At 40.3% G+C, this 19405-nt stretch overlaps 1 protein-coding gene across 4 annotated transcripts in view; it reads left to right on the top strand.

Moving 5' to 3' along the window:
* The window catches only part of LOC133659872 (neurexophilin-1), a 173540-nt gene that overhangs the window by 94369 nt on the left and 59766 nt on the right, over positions 1-19405 (top strand). The window contains exons 1-4 of one of the 4 annotated variants that reach the window (XR_009827736.1): positions 99-197; positions 4726-5654; positions 5750-5822; positions 6096-6180. Coding sequence is in view for 1 of the 4 variants with exons in the window: in XM_062062697.1 (XP_061918681.1) it covers positions 4726-5514 (789 nt within the window). In the remaining 3 variants the exon portion in view is untranslated. Of the gene's footprint in view, positions 1-98; positions 198-4725; positions 6022-6095; positions 6213-19405 lie in introns of those variants that run through there. The other 3 variants (XR_009827734.1, XR_009827735.1, XM_062062697.1) reach the window with 3 other exon arrangements.

Here is a 19405-nt window from a genome sequence, read left to right as displayed (position 1 = left end):
TTATATTAAACATGCTTCACTGATTCGGGTATTTGGCGAGCGCCGTTTTGTCCTACTAATTTTGGCGGTCCTTGAACTCACCTTAGCTTGTTTACATGTATAGCTTTCTCCGACTTTCTAGGACGTGTTTTATGCCACTTCTTTTTCTGTCTCATTTTGTCCACCAAACTTTTAACGTTGTGCGTGAATGCACAAAGGTGAGTTTTGTTGATGTTATTAACTTGTGTGGAGTGCTAATCAGACATATTTGGTCACTGAATGACTGCAAGCTAATCGATGCCAACATGCTATTTAGGCTAGCTATATGTACATATTGCATCATTATGCCTCATTTGTAGCTATATTTGAGCTCATTTAGTTTCCTTTAAGTCCTCTTAATTCAATTGATATCTCATGACACAGTGAGACACACAATCTGTATGTAATATGGCTTTTAATTTTTTGCGGCTCCAGACAGATTTGTTTTTGTATTTTTGGTCCCAATATGGCTCTTTCAACATTTTGGGTTGCCGACCCCTGGCTTAGACCATCACCTGAAACCCGTAAGTGCCAGGCTGTGCCTCTGGGTCACGTGATTGCAACCCAGCTAAAAAATATGGCTCTTATTAAGGCCGGAACAATATTTGATGTTTCCTCTGACAAGAAAGTATATTGTGTCTATTTACTTTACTTATTAAAAATATGCAACTTGGTAACAATATTTAAATGTGTGAATAAATACTATTTGAGCACATTCAACAATACCACAATAATAATGATAATCATGATCATTTTTTAGCCATTTTGTTTATTATTTTGGTTGTGTATATTTGAGGGTCCCTCACCGCCTCCTTAACAGACACAGAACCTATTTTATTGAAGCGCAAAAATGTTTGCTTTCACACAGAGTAGATTTGATTTTTATCATTAGTTTTTTTATACTTGGTACATAAAAGTTTACATTTCAATGTTAAAATATATGAAAAACACAAGCTGACTGCATTTGAAATGGCATACTTGCATTATTATTTTTATGTGTTATTACATCAGTGGTTAATTTGGTCTCTAAAAAATAATGGCAATAATATTGTTCATCAACAATTATTTGTAGGTCAATGTATTGTCGAGCAAAATGTTTTGTCAACCTAAACCTATATGTATATATATGTGTGTGTATATATGTGTGTGTATATATACGTATGTGTATGTATGTATGTATGTATGTGTATGTAGGTAGGTACGTACGTAGGTGTGTAAGTACGTGCATATATATGTGTGTATAAATGTTTTTGGGTTTGTTTGCGTACATACATGCATATATACATATGTGTGTATGTATGTGTATATGTATGTATGAATGTGTATGTATGTATGTGTATGTATGTATGTATATGTATGTAGGTACGTACGTACGTACGTACGTAGGTATGTAAGTACGTGCATATATATGTGTGTGTATATATGTATTTTTTTTCCGTACATACCTGCATAAATGTGTGTATGTATATGTGTATATGTGTATATATATATATATATATATATATATATATATATATATATATATATATATATATATATATATATATATATATATACAGTCGCGATCAAAAGTTTACATACACTTGTAAAGAACATAATGTCATGGCTGTCTTGAGTTTCCAATCATTTCTACAACTCTTATTTTTTTGTGATAGAGTGATTGGAGCACATACTGTACTTGTTTGTCAAAAAAGCATTCATGAAGTTTGGTTCGTTTATGAATTTATTATGGGTCTACTGAAAATGTGACCAAATCTGCTGGATCAAAAGTATACATACAGCAATGTTAATATTTGGTTACATGTCCCTTGGCAAGTTTCACTGCAATAAGGCGCTTTTGGTAGCCATCCACAAGCTTCTAGTTGAATTTTTGACCAATCCTCTTGACAAAATTGGTGCCTTTCAGCTAAATGTGTTGGTTTTCTGACATGGACTTGTTTCTTCAGCATTGTCGCACGTTTAAGTCAGGACTTTGGGAAGGCCATTCTAAAACCTTCATTCTAGCCTGATTTAGCCATTCCTTTACCACTTTTGACGTGTGTTTGGGGTCATTGTCCTGTTGGAACACCCAACTGCGCCCAAGACCCAACATTCGGGCTGATGATTTTAGGTTGTCCTGAAGAATTTGGAGGTAATCCTCCTTTTTCATTGTCCCATTTAAAGCACCAGTTCCATTGGCAGCAAAACAGGCCCAGAGCATAATACTACCACCACCATGCTTGACGGTGGGCATGGTGTTTCTGGGATTAAAGGCCTCAACTTTTCTCCTCCAAACATATTTCTGGGTATTGTGGCCAAACAGCTCCATTTTTGTTTCATCTGACACCACATAAGACCTTCTGGAGGAAAGTTTTGGGGTCAGATGAAACAAAAATTGAGCTGGTGAAAGTATAGGAAACTCAAGACAGCCATGACATTCTGTTCTTTACAAGTGTATGTAAACTTTTGATCGCGACTGTATATACGTATGTATAGATACATTTTTTTTTTTAGACATCCTGGGGGCCAGATTGTGGATGCTGGCAGGCCAAATGCGGCACATATGCCGTAGTTTGGGGACCCCTGCTTTAATAGATCCTATTTCAGTTTTTTTTTTGTTATGGTAAGATTAGTTTTAGATCTCAAATGTTTGCAGCTTCAACAAGTTTCCCACTCTTCTGAGAATATGTTTTTGTGAGGTCTGAAGACCCTGAAGTTGGTCCAATGTTCATGTTTCAGGGCCCAAGTCACCTTCCACATCATCACTTGGGCTGTCAAATCGAATGCTCGTTGGCTTTAATCTTGAATAAACAGATTAATTACTGCGGTTAATGAAAAGTCACAACTGTGATTGAATAAAGTTTGTCAGCACTCGTCTTAACCTGAGGTTAGTCTTGTCCCGGTACCAAAATGTATTTTGGTACTTTTCGATACTTTTCTAAATAAAGGGGACCACAAAAATTTCATTATTGGCTTTATTTTAACAACAAACTCTTACGGCATATTAAACATATGTTTCTTATTGCAAGTTTGTCCTTAAATAAAATAGTGAACATACAAGACAACTTGTCTTTTATTAGTAAGTAAACAAACAATCAGAATCAGAATACCTTTATTGTCATTGAATGGAAACAACAAAATTGGACAGCAATCCAGCTCAGTGCTTTTAAAACAAACCTACATGAAATAGTGTTAAGACAACAACAATAATAAAACAAATTAAAATTTAAAAACATAATAACATGTTAAAAAAACATATTGCACAGTAGATCTTGTATGTGGGCTCTGTACCGAGGATGTCGTTGTGGCTTGTACAGCCCTTTGAGACACTTGTGATTTAGGGCTATATAAATAAACATTGATTGATTGATTGATTGATTGATCTTTATCAGAGGTAAGCAAGTAATAAAGTGGTGAGTGTTCAGGTAAGTGCAGAGTTTAGGGCAATAACAGCTCTAGGATAGAAACTGTTTTTCAGTCTATTTGTCCTTGCTTTGATGGTCTTATAGCGCCTCCCTGAGGGCAAGAGTTCAAGCCGGTGGTGACCTGGGTGGGATGAGTCCTTGAGGATGCTGTTTGCTCTCCTGTGTAATATGTTTCTTATTGCAAGTTTGTCCTTAAATAAAATAGTGAACATACCCAACATGTCTTTTATTAGTAAGTAAACAAACAAAGGCTCCCATGAATTGATTAACGTGGACACCGACTTAAACAAGTTGAAAAACTTATTCGGGTGTTACCATTTAGTGGTCAATTGTACGGAATATGTACTGTACTGTGCAACCTACCAATAAAAGTCTCAATCTTTTAGTCTGCATATGTCATTTTCCATTCTATTATTTTGTCAAAATTATTAAGGACAAGTGGTAGAAAATTCATTATTAATCCACTTGTTCATTTACTGTTAATATCTGCTTACTTTCTCTTTTAACACGTTTGTGGAAGTCTCTTCCTAGCGGTCCCACTGACAGACACTTCACAGGATCCCGGCGTGCAGGTTTTAACAGAGTTTTAATGATCGGGCGTTTTTATCAAAAGTTTTCTCTCTGAGAACGTGACTTTTCAGTCACGTCCGTACCCTCTCTTCCTCTCTGCTCCCGGCCGCTTACTGTTAAAGACAACAGATGATTAGATTAACACGTACCACCTGTAGTATCTAATCACCTGCCAGCTGTGTCTCGCCGCCAGCACATGCCCCGCCCCTGCCCAATGGTGCTCGTCCTCAGTACCATGGACAGCGGCGGTGACTTTTCCTCCTGCAGGCAGCGCTGACTACACCTCCCCCCACAATGTTCTATCTACACTTCTGTTCAAATGTAATAATCACTTATTCTTCTGTTGATTGACACTTTACATTAGTTTTGGATGATACCACAAATTTGGGTATCAATCCGATACCAAGTAGTTACAGGATCATACATTGGTCATATTCAAAGTCCTCATCTGTCCAGAGACATATTTCCTGAGATTATAAACATAATATAAAAAAAATTTAAAACGAAAGAAGATGCTGTGATTCCAAAAATATATCGATGTAATCATAGTAGTATCGACTAGATACGCTCCTGTAGTTGGTATCATTACAGTGGATGGTAGGTGTGGATCCACCAATGGCGTTTGTTTACATTTTGACGGCAAGTATACCGTACAACCCTACCTGCGGTACTGTTCCTTCCATAGTCCACCTTGGTGATCGGATCATGTCCTGTGTTTGTTCTCGTTGTCCAGGTGGTCAATGTGGACTCAAGGTCAGGAAATGCTGAGTTGAGAGAAAGCTCCAAGTCCAAGATGAAGACCTACTGGCCTGAGAGCAGCAAGGCTCTGTCCATCAGCCGCCTCCTGGCTCAGACGCTGGACAGAAAGGAGAACTTCACGTCTCTGGACGTGGACTTCCACGAGGACGACGCCAAGACGTGGAAGTGGCTCTATAACGTCTCCGGCTCCTCCCCCCGCGAGGTTCGCTCGCGGGCCAAGAGGAGGCCCATCGTGAAGACGGGCAAGTTCAAGAAGATGTTCGGCTGGGGGGACTTCCACTCCAACATCAAGACGGTGAAGCTCAACCTTCTCATCACCGGGAAGATCGTGGACCACGGCAACGGGACCTTCAGCGTCTACTTCCGCCACAACTCCACCGGTCAGGGCAACGTCTCGGTGGGACTGGTTCCTCCAACCAAGGCTGTGGAGTTCCAGGTGCAGCCGCCCCCGCAGTACCACCAGCACCACCACCTCCACCACGTCCAGCAGACGGCCGTGGAGACCAAGGAGACCAAGCTGTTCAACTGCAGGGTGGAGTACGAGAAGGTAGAGAAGGGCACCAGGAACTCGCTGTGCGCCCACGACCCCTCGCAGAGCTGCCCCCAGGAGCAGACCCAGAGCCACGTGTCCTGGCTCTGCTCCAAGCCCTTCAAGGTCATCTGCATCTTCATCACCTTCCACAGCACCGACTACAAGCTGGTGCAGAAGGTGTGTCCCGACTACAACTACCACAGCGACACCCCCTACATGCCCACCGGCTGAGGGGGCAGGAGGAGGAGACGTCGGCCGCCGGACCGGTCCGGTTTCTTGGACCGAGCAGGAGTCCCAGCCTGGATGTCACCTAGGAGGCGTTCAAGGCACTCGCAAAAAAGAAATCTCCCTCAAAGTGAAAGAGTTTTTATGTAAATATGCAGAACGTAACAAGCTGATTCTTCTTGGTTTTGTTGTTGTTGTTGTCATTAGTGACTTCCTGTCTGCTTCCATTTCATCCAATCAGACGACAGCATTCAGCGTCGGCAGCCTGATGAGGAAAAACAAACATTTATCTAAAAAGAAAGGATGACTGAACTGTGAGTAAACTTTTCTGGTGAAGGTGGTGGGTCACCGGCACGGTGGTGCGTTCAAGGACCTTATGTTCCTGTCAGAATTGTCTCCATCTGCTCACTAAACAAATCATGTGTAATGTGTGACACGGTTCAAGATGGCTCCTATTTCTGACCCGTTGGGCGGGGCTAAACCCCGACCGGCCAATCACATCCAGTGAATGAATAAAAGAAACACAAAAGATGACGTATTTCCTGCCATGTTTGTTGTAATCGTAATTTACACGCTTGGTTTGGCAGGGGAACAACTCGGAATGTCGGCTGAAGTTGCAGGAAAAGTATGATTCAAAAGTGAAACAAGATGGAGGACCCGAATGAAAACGAGGTAAGACGGAATCAGCTCATCTCCTCCGCCGCCGTTTCCGTATTATCTCTCGTTTGATCAGTCGCCACTTTCGCACAAAAGCCGGGATTCACGCGCCGTTTTTCCTCCACTCATTGTTCTGCACCAAATCTGGCGGGCAAAATCACTCAAAACCAAAAATGCAGCAACCAAATAAATGTCATAAACTGCACGAGAGAAATGCTGCAAGTTGAAATGGAAGTTCAGACTTACGCTAGGCTGAAAAAACTACACCCGCTTGCGTAGACACTTTGGCCCGCGAGACATCTTGATCTGTAGAAGAAATCTGGCCCGACGGGTGTTTCCAAGATTACTTTGGCAACACCCGATGGGCAATGTATGCTGGCTGCCACCTGTGGACAACATGAGTAAATCAGGTCAATAACCTTGAATTGTGAATTGAAGTGTAAATGGATCAGCAGATACTTATATGACCCAATCCAAACAACTGTCCCTACTCATGGTGTAAAAAAATGAATAAACAACCACAAAAACTCAACACACATGGTCACACATAACACAACCTGCTCACTTTTGTGGATGCTATTTAAAAAAAGCAAAACGTTAAAGTGCCATAAAAAAATCTAAATTACACCCATTTAAAACAATTACAATGCATGATGGGGAAAATTGCGAAACACTTTCTCACCACTTATCCATGTTTGGCAAATTTCAGCTTGTTGATATTTCTGATTACAAAAGTTAAGGAGTAAGTAGTGTGGAGAATGCATGTATGTTTAAGACTTCTTTCTTTAGTCATAGTCATGTTTGGAGCAGCTAGTATTTTTCCATTTATACTCTGTATACTTGTTTCTCTTTGTCTGCAGATGTCTGTGTAGTGTCTTAGGCATTGGAATGTGGCATAGATGCATCCCCGTTCTTATCTTATCAGTGTTGGAGAAGAGGGGGAGGCATTCCTTTCTGGACAGGGTGGAGGCTGTTTTCGTTTTTAAAAAGTTGTCTTTTCCCGTTTAAATGTTAGACCATTTCGAGATGTCGATATGAAAGGACGATTAGACTGGTCTCCTAAAGCTTCAGTAAAAGTTGTTAATATTCCTATTCTGTCTTGATGGTCCTTCTTACTCAGCATATATGTCATCTAAAGAATTTGGGATTGACCGGTGATTTAAATTCCCTGAAAGGGACAACAGTAGACAAGGTAGGAGTCAAACTTTCACATACTCCTAATATCCAATTATTATCATCATATTAATACAATACAGTATGTACACATGTATGTATATATGTGTATACACACTACCGTTCAAAAGTTTGGGGTCACATTGAAATGTCCTTATTTTTGAAGGAAAAGCACTGTACTTTTCAATGACGATAACTTTAAACTAGTCTTAACTTTAAAGAAATACACTCTATACATTGCTAATGTGATAAATGACTATTCTAGCTGCAAATGTCTGTTTTTTGGTGCAATATCTACATAGGTGTATAGAGGCCCATTTCCAGCAACTATCACTCCAGTGTTCTAATGGTACAATGTGTTTGCTCATTGGCTCAGAAGGCTAATTGATGATTAGAAAACCCTTGTGCAATCATGTTCACACATCTGAAAACAGTTTAGCTTGTTACAGAAGCTACAAAACTGACCTTCCTTTGAGCAGATTGAGTTTCTGGAGCATCACATTTGTGGGGTCAATTAAACGCTCAAAATGGCCAGAAAAAGAGAACTTTCATCTGAAACTCGACAGTCTATTCTTGTTCTTAGAAATGAAGGCTAAGTTGGTAGAGTGGCTGTGCCAGCAATCGGAGTGTTGCTGGTTACTGGGGTTCAATTCCCACCTTCTACCTTCCTAGTCACGTCCGTTGTGTCCTTGGGCAAGACACTTCACCCTTTGCCTCTGATGGCTGCTGGTTAGCGCCTTGCATGGCAGCTCCCGCCATCAGTGTGTGAATGTGTGTGTGAATGGCTAAATGTGGAAATACTGTCAAAGCGCTTTGAGTACCTTGAAGGTAGAAAAGCGCTATACAAGTATAACCCATTTATCATTATAATTGTTTGGGTGACCCCAAACTTTTGAACAGTAGTGTACATGTGTATATATGTATAAGTGTGTGTATGTATATATATTTGTATGTGTATATAGTCATATACACACACGTGTATATATATATATATATATATATATGTGTATATACATGTGTATATATGTATATATATTTGTATGTGTATTACTTGCTTACTTATGGTTGTCCATCGATTCGATGATGACCATCTTCTTTTATTTGTGAGTCTGCTGATGTTTGAACAGTCCGATCCTGGATCCACAGATGCGGTTACAGACCGGGCATGTGAAGGAGGTGCTGGGGGGAGCAGGGGTGGCTTGGCGAGCATGCCTCTTCGCACGCTTTGCTGCACGGTGTTGTGCGCGCTGTTCCTCTATATAATCCACTCCCTGTAAGGAGTGGGAGCGCCAGAGGTCTCGGCAGGAAGCAAGTTCCTCCAGTGAAGAGGGGTTGATCTGGCATCTCTTCAGTGTGGTCTTCACTTGGTCTTTGAACCGCTTCTTCTGCCCACCAGCACTGCGTTGGCCAAGGTGTAACTGACCATAGAGGATTCTGCGTGGGAGTCTATGGCTGGGCATTCGGATGACATGCCTCAACCACCTGAGTTGATGTTGGGTCATGATGGACTCCACGCTGCAGCTGCCTGCCCTCTCCAGCACTTCTGTGTGCGGCACTCTGTCCTTCCATGTGATGCCAAGGATCTTCTGCAGACATCTTACATGGAAGGTCTCCAGGCTTCTCAGATGGCGGCTGTAGATAGTCCATGCCTCACATCCGTACAGTAATGCAGTGATGCATACTGCTCTGTAGACCAGCACTTTGGTGTGGAGTTTGAGGTTGCTATTCTGAAAAACCCTTCTCCTTAGACGACCAAAAGATGCTGATGCTTGCTTGAGGCGGTTCTGGATCTCGTCATCCATTGAGCAGGTGTCAGACATTATGCTCCCCAGGTATTTGAAGGTGGGCACCGTGAGCAGCTGTTGCCCTGCTGCTGTGAGGGTTATTGTGGGGTATTGTGGGAGGTCAGCACTGGACTGACAGAGTACCTCTGTCTTCTGGGTGTTGATCGTCAGTCCCATTCTGGTATATGCAGTTACAGCTGCCGAGAGGATGTTTTGCAGAGCCTGTGGTGTATGGGCAACCAGGGCACAGTCATCGGCGTATTGCAGCTCAATAATGGTCTCTGAGGTCAGCTTGGTAGTTGCCTGTAGCCTCCTGATGTTAAACAGGTTACCATCAAGCCTGAAGTCTATGGTAACTCCAGCCTGCTCCTCCATCCCCCTACGTAGCAGTGTTGTGACACAGACGAGGAAGATGTTGAAGAGAACTGGAGCCAGCACACAGCCCTGCTTCACTCCAGTTTTCACACCAAAGGGCTCTGAGCTGTGTCTTCCAACTACCACTCGGGCCATCATCCCAGAATGGAACTGCGCAAGGATGGTGAGAAACTTGGGTGGACACCCAAATCTCTTCAGGACTTGCCACAGTAGGTCCCTGTTCACTGTGTCAAATGCCTTTGAAAGGTCGACAAAGGCAATGAACAAGTCCTTGTGCTGCTCCCGGCATTTCTCTTGGAGCTGACGTGTCACAAAGATCATGTCAACTGTCCCCCTGTCCTTCCGAAAACCACACTGCGACTCTGGGGTGACCCGTTCTGATATTGCGGGGATGAGTCTGCGGAGCATGACCTTGGTAAGGACCTTTCCAGCAATGGCCAACAGAGAGATACCCCTACTATTGGAGCAGATGGATTTGTCTCCTTTGTTCTTGTAGATGGTCACAATGTTGGCATCTTTCCACTGTTGCGGGGCACACTCTCGTCTCCACACCTCTGAAATGTAGAGATACAGTGTCCGTGAACAGAGGTAGCCTCCTTCCTTGAGAAGCTCAGCCGGGATGCTGTCAGGTCCAGGGGATTTATTGTTTTTCAGGGTTTTGACTGCATGCAGGATTTCTTTGAAGGTTGGGGGGAGGTCGAGATCTGGCAAGCTAGGATGTTCAGGGAGCTCTGCAAGGACAGTTGGGTCCACTGGGGTGGGCTGGTTGAGCACGGTGTTAAAATGCTCAGCCCACCGCTCCACTATCATAGCCTGATCCTTGATTAAAGATGTTCCATCAGCAGATTTAACAGGTGCCAGGGAGCAGTTTCTGGGGCCGTAGATGGTTTTCACTGCATCATAGAAACTGTGCATATCATTTCTATCAGCGTGAGACTGGATTTCATTGGCCTTTGAGATCCACCACTCATCTTGCAGTTTTCTGAGAGTTGTTTGGGCCTCAGAACGAAGGGCTTGCCAGCCATTGCTTTTTATGGAATTGGGATTGTGGGTTGTGCAGGGTGGCTCTGTGTGCCTTGTGCATTCTGTACAGGAGGGTGGAGATCTCTCCAGCATTCTGGTCAAACCAGTCCTGGTGTTTCTTGGTTTTAAAACCAATGGCTTGGGCTGCAGTGTCAAAGAGGATGGTGGATAGAGAGGTCCACTTCTCATCCATCCCAGACTCTGAGGTGATCAGCGGCTCAATGTCTGCCAGCTTCTCAGCTAGGGAGTGACGGAAGTTGTCACGGGTGTCGCTGCTGGAGAGTCTGGCACAGTTGAGTGTTTTCCTCTTTGGTGCACCGTGACGTGTTAGGGGCCGAACGTGCATTCTGACCTTTGTCAGAATCATGCGGTGGTCGGTCCAGCAGTCTGCCCCTCGCATAGCTCTTGTAATGAGCACGTCCTTGAGGTCAGCCCTCCTCACGATCGCATAGTCAATCAAGTGCCAGTGTTTGGACCTGGGATGCATCCAGGATGCCTTATATTTGTTCTTTTGTTGGAAGATGGTGTTTGATGGTAAGATCGTGTTCCGCACAGAGACTAAGGAGTCTCATGCCATTGGGGTTGACTTTTCCAATGCCGTGGGCGCCGATCACACCATTCCAGTTTTGCGTGTTCTTTCCGACTCTTGCATTGAAATCACCAAGCAACATGATTTTGTCACTCCTCGGTATGTGACTGAGGATGTCATCGAGTGCCTGGTAGAAGCAGTCCTTCTCTTCATCATTGGATGGCAGAGTTGGTGCATAGGCACTTACCAAAGTGACATGTCTGCATTTTGCAAAGGGGATGCGAAGAGTCATGAGCCTTTCACTGACACCCACTGGTGATTCTGTGAGCTTGAGCAGAAGGCTGTTCTTGATTGCAAAACCAACTCCGTGAAGGTGTGGTCCGCCCATGGGGTATCCTTTCCAAAAGAACGTATAACCCTCTCCTACTTCATTGAGTGAGCCTTCCTCGAGGAATCGGGTCTCACTGAGTGCTGCCACATCCACATTGTAGCGCTTTAGCTCGCTGGCAACAAGTGCTGTTCTGCGCTGTGGTCTGTCCGGACAGGCATCCAGGAGTGTCCTTATGTTCCATGCTGCAATTCTAAATGGTATAATCCTTGTATTTCGACCGCGTAATGGAATGTCCCGACAGGTGCGGTTTCCTGCCCGGGTACTGTGTTGAGTGGGCAATCTTTAGGCCACCTTTTCTAGGCCTTTCCCCAATTGGGGTGAGCAGTGCGGTCCCTCAATAGGGGCTGCTCAGACGCACAGGAGTCTGCCGGAAACAGCTGCCACTCAATCCCAGCTGCTAACGACCGTTGTCCTGTGCCGCTGACGTGCAGAGTTCCAGCTAAGAGCTTCCAGCTCATTCAAACCTGCCCCCGTTACTGGACGCTCCATCGCCGTCAGACTTTTGAGGTCGGAGACTCAGGTAAAGAAGATACCTGCGCAATGATGGTTTTTAGAGTGGCATGAGGGGTGCGCTTTTCCCAACGCCACTACCTTGATTGTAAGAAGATCGTTCCAGTGGCAAGGGAGACCCTAGACGACCGGCATCTTCTTACAACTGCAGGAAGCTGCCGGAATCCAGGTTTTTGGGAAACCGCCTCAAAGCTTGCCGCCACCAGCTTGCTTTTCTGTCAGGGTGTGCTTCCTTAGCCTTCGTCCACTTTTACAGCCATTGTGGTGCTCCTCACTGCTACCATCTTCTGCCTGTTCTACCGTTGAGGTCTTCGGGATCACTCTTAGTCTGGACTCTACCCTTCGACCTGTTCGGCATGGGTAACCCTGCCAGGAGTACAAGACTCCAGCCGACATAGCTCTAGGGTGCCCCCACCACGATAAGGTGGTGATCTCGGGACACATGTATGTGTATATAGTCATATACACACACGTATATATATATATATATATATATATATATATATATATATATATATATATATATATATATATATATATATATATATATATATATATATATATATATATATAAGCGAGCAGAAATGGACTAAGGAAAGTTGTCTACCTTATGGAAATATCAGGTTCAAAGCCATGGCAAGTTGTTCTCCCGACAAGAAAGGACTATTTTTCGCCGTGAGAAGAGACGACATCCCTGCAGCAAACACCTGCTGCGCGTGTCGTTCAGAGGTGGGTGGTGGCTTCCATGTTCAGATTATGGTTAAGGTGCAGTGAAAACAACATGTAGATTGCTACTGTGACTGCTTTAGTATGTAAGATGACATAAAAGCTCAACAGAAATGAAAGACGGTTGTCAGGAAGTCGAAAGGAGCCTTTTTTTTTATTGCAAACAGTCGATCCGACACTAAAACATGTCAAGACACTTTCTCAAAACAAACAGACTTTTCCGGCTTCAAAATAAAAGCCCGAAGCTATACATCCGGTTTAACCACGTTTAGTTTCTCTTTCATATTTGCCGCCACACCTAACAAAATAAAGTAATATGATGTATTGTAGCGTCCAGGAGAAAACAAACAAAGTCTGACGCTCTTTTTAGCTTATATGGCCAATTTTATGCTAACAACAGGCCCAATTCCAACAAGTATTTTCTTCGTTCTCACACTTCTAGACACACAACACTTGTTAATTCTCCACCGGCACGGTGTGTTCACAGACCGTGGGAAAAATGACTACCATAACTCACTAATATACACATTAACACCATTCTAGCTGGTTGAACTATTGTTTAAATTATTTTCTAACCGGTTCTGGTCAATTCCTCAATTTCAGAATTATTTGCAGACTCAATATTACATTTTACTAATTAATAGAGGAGGTTAAAGGCCTACTGAAATGAATTGTTTTTATTTAAACGGGGATAGCAGATCCATTCTATGTGTCATACTTGATCATTTCGCGATATTGTCATATTTTTGCTGAAAGGATTTAGTATAGAACATCGACGATAAAGTTCGCAACTTTTGGTCGCTGATTAAAAAAGCCTTGCCTGTACCGGAAGTAGCGTGACGTCACAGGTTGAAGGGCTCCTCACATTTCCCCATTGTTTACACCAGCAGCGAGAGCGATTCGGACCGAGAAAGCGACGATTACCCCATTAATTTGAGCGAGGATGAAAGATTTGTGGATGAGGAATGTGAGAGTGAAGGACTAGAGTGCAGTGCAGGACACTTTTTTTTTTTCGCTCTGACCGTAACTTAGGTACAAGGGCTCATTGGATTCCACACTTTCTCCTTTTTCTATTGTGGATCACAGATTTGTATTTTAAACCACCTCGGATACTATATCCTCTTGAAAATGAGAGTCGAGAACGCGAAATGGACATTCACAGTGACGTTTATCTCCACGACAATACATCGGCGAAGCACTTTAGCTACAGAGCTAACGTGATAGCATCGTGCTTAAATGCAGATAGAAACAGAAGAAATAAACCCCTGACTGGAAGGATAGACAGAAAATCAACAATACTATTAAACCATGGACATGTAACTACACGGTTAATGCTTTCCAGCCTGTCGAAGCTTAACAATGCTGTTGCTAACGACGCCATTAAAGCTAACTTAGCTACAGGACCTCACAGATCTATGCTAAAAACATTAGCGCTCCACCTACGCCAGCCCTCATCTGCTCATCAACACCCGTGCTCACCTGCGTTCCAGCGATCGACGGAGCGACGAAGGACTTCATCCGATCATCGATGCGGTCGGCGGCTAGCGTCGGATAGCGCGTCTGCTATCCAAGTCAAAGTCCTCCTGGTTGTTTTGCTGCAGCCAGCCGCTAATACACCGATCCCACCTACAGCTTTCTTCTTTGCAGTCTCCATTGTTCATTAAACAAATTGCAAAAGATTCACCAATGTCCAGAATACTGTGGAATTTTGCGATGAAAACAGAGCTGTTTGTATTCGATACAATGGTGTCCGAATACTTCTGTTTCAACCATTGACGTCACGCGCATACGTCATCATACATAGACGTTTTCAACCGGAAGTTTAGCGGGAAATTTAAAATTGCACTTTATAAGTTAACCCGGCCGTATTGGCATGTGTTGCAATGTTAAGATTTCATCATTGATATATAAACTATCAGACTGCGTGGTCGGTAGTAGTGGGTTTCAGTAGGCCTTTAAGACATTGTCATGCAGCAATATGAAGCCCCCCACCGCCCTGAAAATTATATGTCAAGGGTACACTTATTAGTGATGAAAAATTATATCTGTCTGCGATTACACTGCAAAAACTGAAATCTAAGTAAGATCAAATATCTCAAATAAGGGTGATATTTGGTTATTTTCTGTTTGATAAGATAATTCTTCTCAATAAGCAGATTTTATGTTAGTCTTTTACTTGTTTTAAGGGTTTTGGTCCTAAATTACCTCAGTAAGATATTACAGCTTGTTGCTGAGATTTGATGAGCTATATTGAGTAAAACATGCTTGAAACTAGAATATCAACTGATGCAAAGCTGTGTCATCAACACTCACAAGTATAAAACTACTTTTTTAAAGTAATAATTTCTTACTTCAAGCATGAAAAAAAGAATCATGATGCCGAGCGCATATCATTATGTCAAGATAATGGCACTAGCATTTACTTAATTTAAGAATAATTTTCAACATATTGAGCAAAAAGGCCTCTTTTTTTTTTGCTACCAAGAAAAGTGCACTTGTTATTAGTGAGAATATACTTATTTTAAGGTATTTTTGGGTTCATTGAGGTTAGAAAATATTACTTGTTTTGGAAAGTCTTGACAAGCCAAATTTTCTTGTTCTATTGACAGATAATTTTGCTTACTTCAAATAAAATACCCCTCATTTTTGTATTTTTTTTTCTTGTTTTTGAACAGTGACTTTTTGCAGTGTAATCGCGATTAATTTTGAATTAATTATGAACAAAATGCGATTAATTGCGATTAAATATTTTAATCGTTTGACAGCCCTAATATATATATATATATATATATATATATATATATATATATATATATATATATATATATATATATATATATATATATATATATATATATATATACTTTACATGCAGTCGGCTTTCAGACCCCCGGCCAAATTATTTTAACCCAATGTAGCCAACAAGTCCAAAAGTTTGTCTTGGTACGGGGCCTTGTTTTTTATTTTATTTTGTGCGATCCATTTTCATCCAGTTTGTTGCTATATTCACATTGTTAACAAAGCCTTTGCCCTACAAGTATGTCTACCCAGCCCCCATAATGCATTGCAAAATCAAGTGGCCTTTCGAGCCCTATTTAAGTTCATTCTCAACTGATGACGTCTGCAAACGGGTCGAGTCTTTAGTCCAGCTCATTTAAGTAAATTGACTCTTATCGATACATTTTTTTCAGGGCCGATACTGATAATTAGTAGCCCTACCATCCCATCCATTTTCTACCGCTTGTCCCTTTTGGGGTCTGGCCGATAACTGATATTTGGAGCCAATATTTATTTGCAGTAAAAGTTATTTAAACATGAATAGTATACGTCAATAAACATCTAGACAAGGTTTGAAGTTGTTTTTTAACATTATCTTTTAGAAAGCGTGGGACCAGTTAATGTTGTCATTAATTTAGCAGCAAAAAAAAACACCTTCATTACGTGTGTCCAAGAATAAAACCAACATTTGCATTTCAAAATATAGAAAATCTGGGAAAATTGATCAAACTATGACAATACCTCACCATCTTCTCCATTTTAAAGCAGTTTATGGATGTACTACATTGTAAGGTTTCCTCGTGAGGAACTCTGAACGTTGTGTAAATTGTAAATAAAAACAGAATACAATAATTTGCAAATCCTTTTCAATTTATGTTCAATTGAATAGACTGCAAAGACAAGATATTTAAGGTTTGAACTGAGAAACTTAATTTTTTTTTTGTTGCAAATAATCATTAATTTAGAATTTAATGGCAGCAACACATTGCAAAAAAGTTGGCACGGGGGCATTTTTACCACTGTGTTACATGGCCTTTCCTTTTAGAATAGAATAGAATGGACTTTATTGTCATTATATTTGCATATAACAAGATTAAGGACTCCAATTTAAAATGCGGTAGTGGGTACAAATATGGGATAATAAATAAATTACACAAGAGGTAATAAAGATAAAACTAAGAATTGAAATAAACAGACTACTATCCAATAAAAATAATAAGCAATCCTGTACAATATACAAAACACTATAAAAAATACAAAATACTGTATAATATACAGAACAAGACAAGAGTAACGGAGTAATGAATAACAATCAGTGTCGGATGTATTGCACTCGAAGGGTAATATTGCACAGTAGGGTATTAGGGTAGCATATTGTATAGGGGTGAATTATTTATTTTAAGTTAGAGTTCAAGATGGTGAAAGCTCTGGGAAAGAAGCTGTCTCTGAGCCTATTTTAACAACACTCAGTAAACGTTTGGGAACTGAGGAGACACATTTTTTAAGCTTCTCAGGAGGAATTCTTTCCCATTCTTGCTTGATGTACAGCTTAAGTTGTTCAACAGTCCGGGGGTCTCCGTTGTGGTATTTTAGGCTTCATAATGCGCCACACATTTTCAATGGGAGACAGGTCTGGACTACAGGCAGGCCAGTCTAGTACCCGCATACTTTTACTACGAAGCCACACTGTTGTATCACGTGGCTTGGCATTTTCTTGCTGAAATAAGCAGGGGCGTCCATGATAACCTTGCTTGGATGGCAACATATGTTGCTCCAAAACCTGTATGTACCTTTCAGCATTAATGGTGCCTTCACAGATGTGTAAGTTACCCATGTCTTGGGCACTAATACACCCCCATACCATCAGTTTTCCAGTTCGAACGTTAAGTATCTTGTCTTTGCAGTCTATTCAATTGAATATAAGTTGAAAAGGATTTGCAAATCATTGTATTCTGTTTTTATTTACGATTTACACAACATGCCAACGCCACTGGTATTGGGTTTTGTAAATAAAAACAATTCTGGCCTCTTCCATGTAGCTTAAAGGTGAGACATTTTTCAGTCTGGCTGACATAATTTCTTCCTGCATGGATTTTTGGCTTTTCTATTGTCGTCATGTACATCTGTGTCGCGTTTGAATCACGGAAAATTACACGTGCATCGCTCCTTTAAGGAGCCCACGCTTCTTTGCTGTGGACGAAGGCTTGATTGTTGCAGTAGCAAAACAACAAAACGGAACCAGTGAGACACCGGAAAAGAAGGACAAAAACTGGATTCCTCTGCAAAAGATGGAAGTTGTGAAAGCTCAGCAGAAACTATATAGAGTTGCAGGAAGAAGAGGGAATAAAAGGCAGATAACGATGAAAATAAACTGATAAGCATCAAAATGCCAAACATGACGCCAATAATCTTTCATTCGCTAATTGATTCACAGATGCGAGTTGATCGTTTGTGAGCGGCTCTTACTCGCACATCTCAATTCAATTAGATATGTATTTGATATCATTATAACTGATATCATTAGAAATACAATACATATGTATTGTCCACCAAGGTGGAAGCTTGTTTTATCTCAGCACTACAGAAGACAGCACTAAAATACAAACATGAACGCCAGACAAATTCCTCTAACCCATAAGCAATTATTTTTCAATATCATTAGTATTTGTGAAAAATATATGGACATTTTAAAATATTTATGTCAAACTACTTTTGGTAAATTAAGCTGGTCGGTAGTGTTGTTGTTATATTTCATGATTTAAAAAATGCTCCTGAGGTAGAATTTTTTTTTTTCATTTTAGATAATTATTAGACATATACAGTACAGGCCACAAGTTTGAACACACCTTCTCATTTCAATGCGTTTTCTTTATTTTCATGACTATTCACATTGTAGATTGTCACTGAAGGCATCAAAACTATGACACCTGTGAAGTGAAAACCATTTCAGGTGACTACCTCTTGAAGCTCATCGAGAGAATGCCAAGAGTGTGCAAAGCAGTAATCTGAGAAAAGGGTGGCTATTTTGAAGAAACTAGAATACAAAACATGTTTTCAGGTATTTCACCTTTTTTTGTTAAGTACATAACTCCACATGTGTTCATTCATAGTTTTGATGCCTTCTGTGACAATCTACAATGTAAATAGTCATGAAAATAAAGAAAACGCATTGAATGAGAAGGTGTGTCCAAACTTTTGGCCTGTACTGTATATATATATATATATATATATATATATATATATATATATATATATATATATATATATATATATATATATATATATATATATATATATATATATATATATATATATATATATTTATATATATATTTATATATATATATATATATTTATATATATATATATATATATATATATATATATATATATATATATATATATATATATATATATATTTATAATTTCTTTTTTTTATATATATATGTTATAAGCATAATTAAATAATTAATAGTAATATACATTTTAATTTAATAAAATACAATATATTAATTAAAAATATAATTGATTTTAGGAGTTAATGAAGTAAAAAAAAAAAATATTAAAATATTTTTTTTTTAAAAGCTCATTAAGTGTTTTTCTTTTCCTCGATTTAGTTTTTTTTAAATTAAAAATGTTTGTGAGTTGGTCGATAGTGTTCTTGTTATATTTCATGATTTAAAAAATGCTCCTAAGTAAGTAGATTTTTTTGTTTTTCATTTTAAAATGATTATTTAGAAGTGTGTATATATATATATATATATACTAATTATTATTTAATGCTTTTTAAATTATAATTATTATGCAGCTGAGATAGGCTCCAGCACCCCCCGCGACTCCTAAAGGGACAAGCGGTAGAAAATGGATGGATAATTAAATATTGAATCGTAACATATATATTATAATTAAGAATAACATATATTTTAAATAAATAAAAATATAATTAATTGA

Source organism: Entelurus aequoreus, linkage group LG11 (genome assembly GCF_033978785.1).
Source record: "Entelurus aequoreus isolate RoL-2023_Sb linkage group LG11, RoL_Eaeq_v1.1, whole genome shotgun sequence".
NCBI lineage: Eukaryota > Metazoa > Chordata > Actinopteri > Syngnathiformes > Syngnathidae > Entelurus > Entelurus aequoreus.
This window is presented reverse-complemented; position numbering and strand designations above follow the sequence as displayed.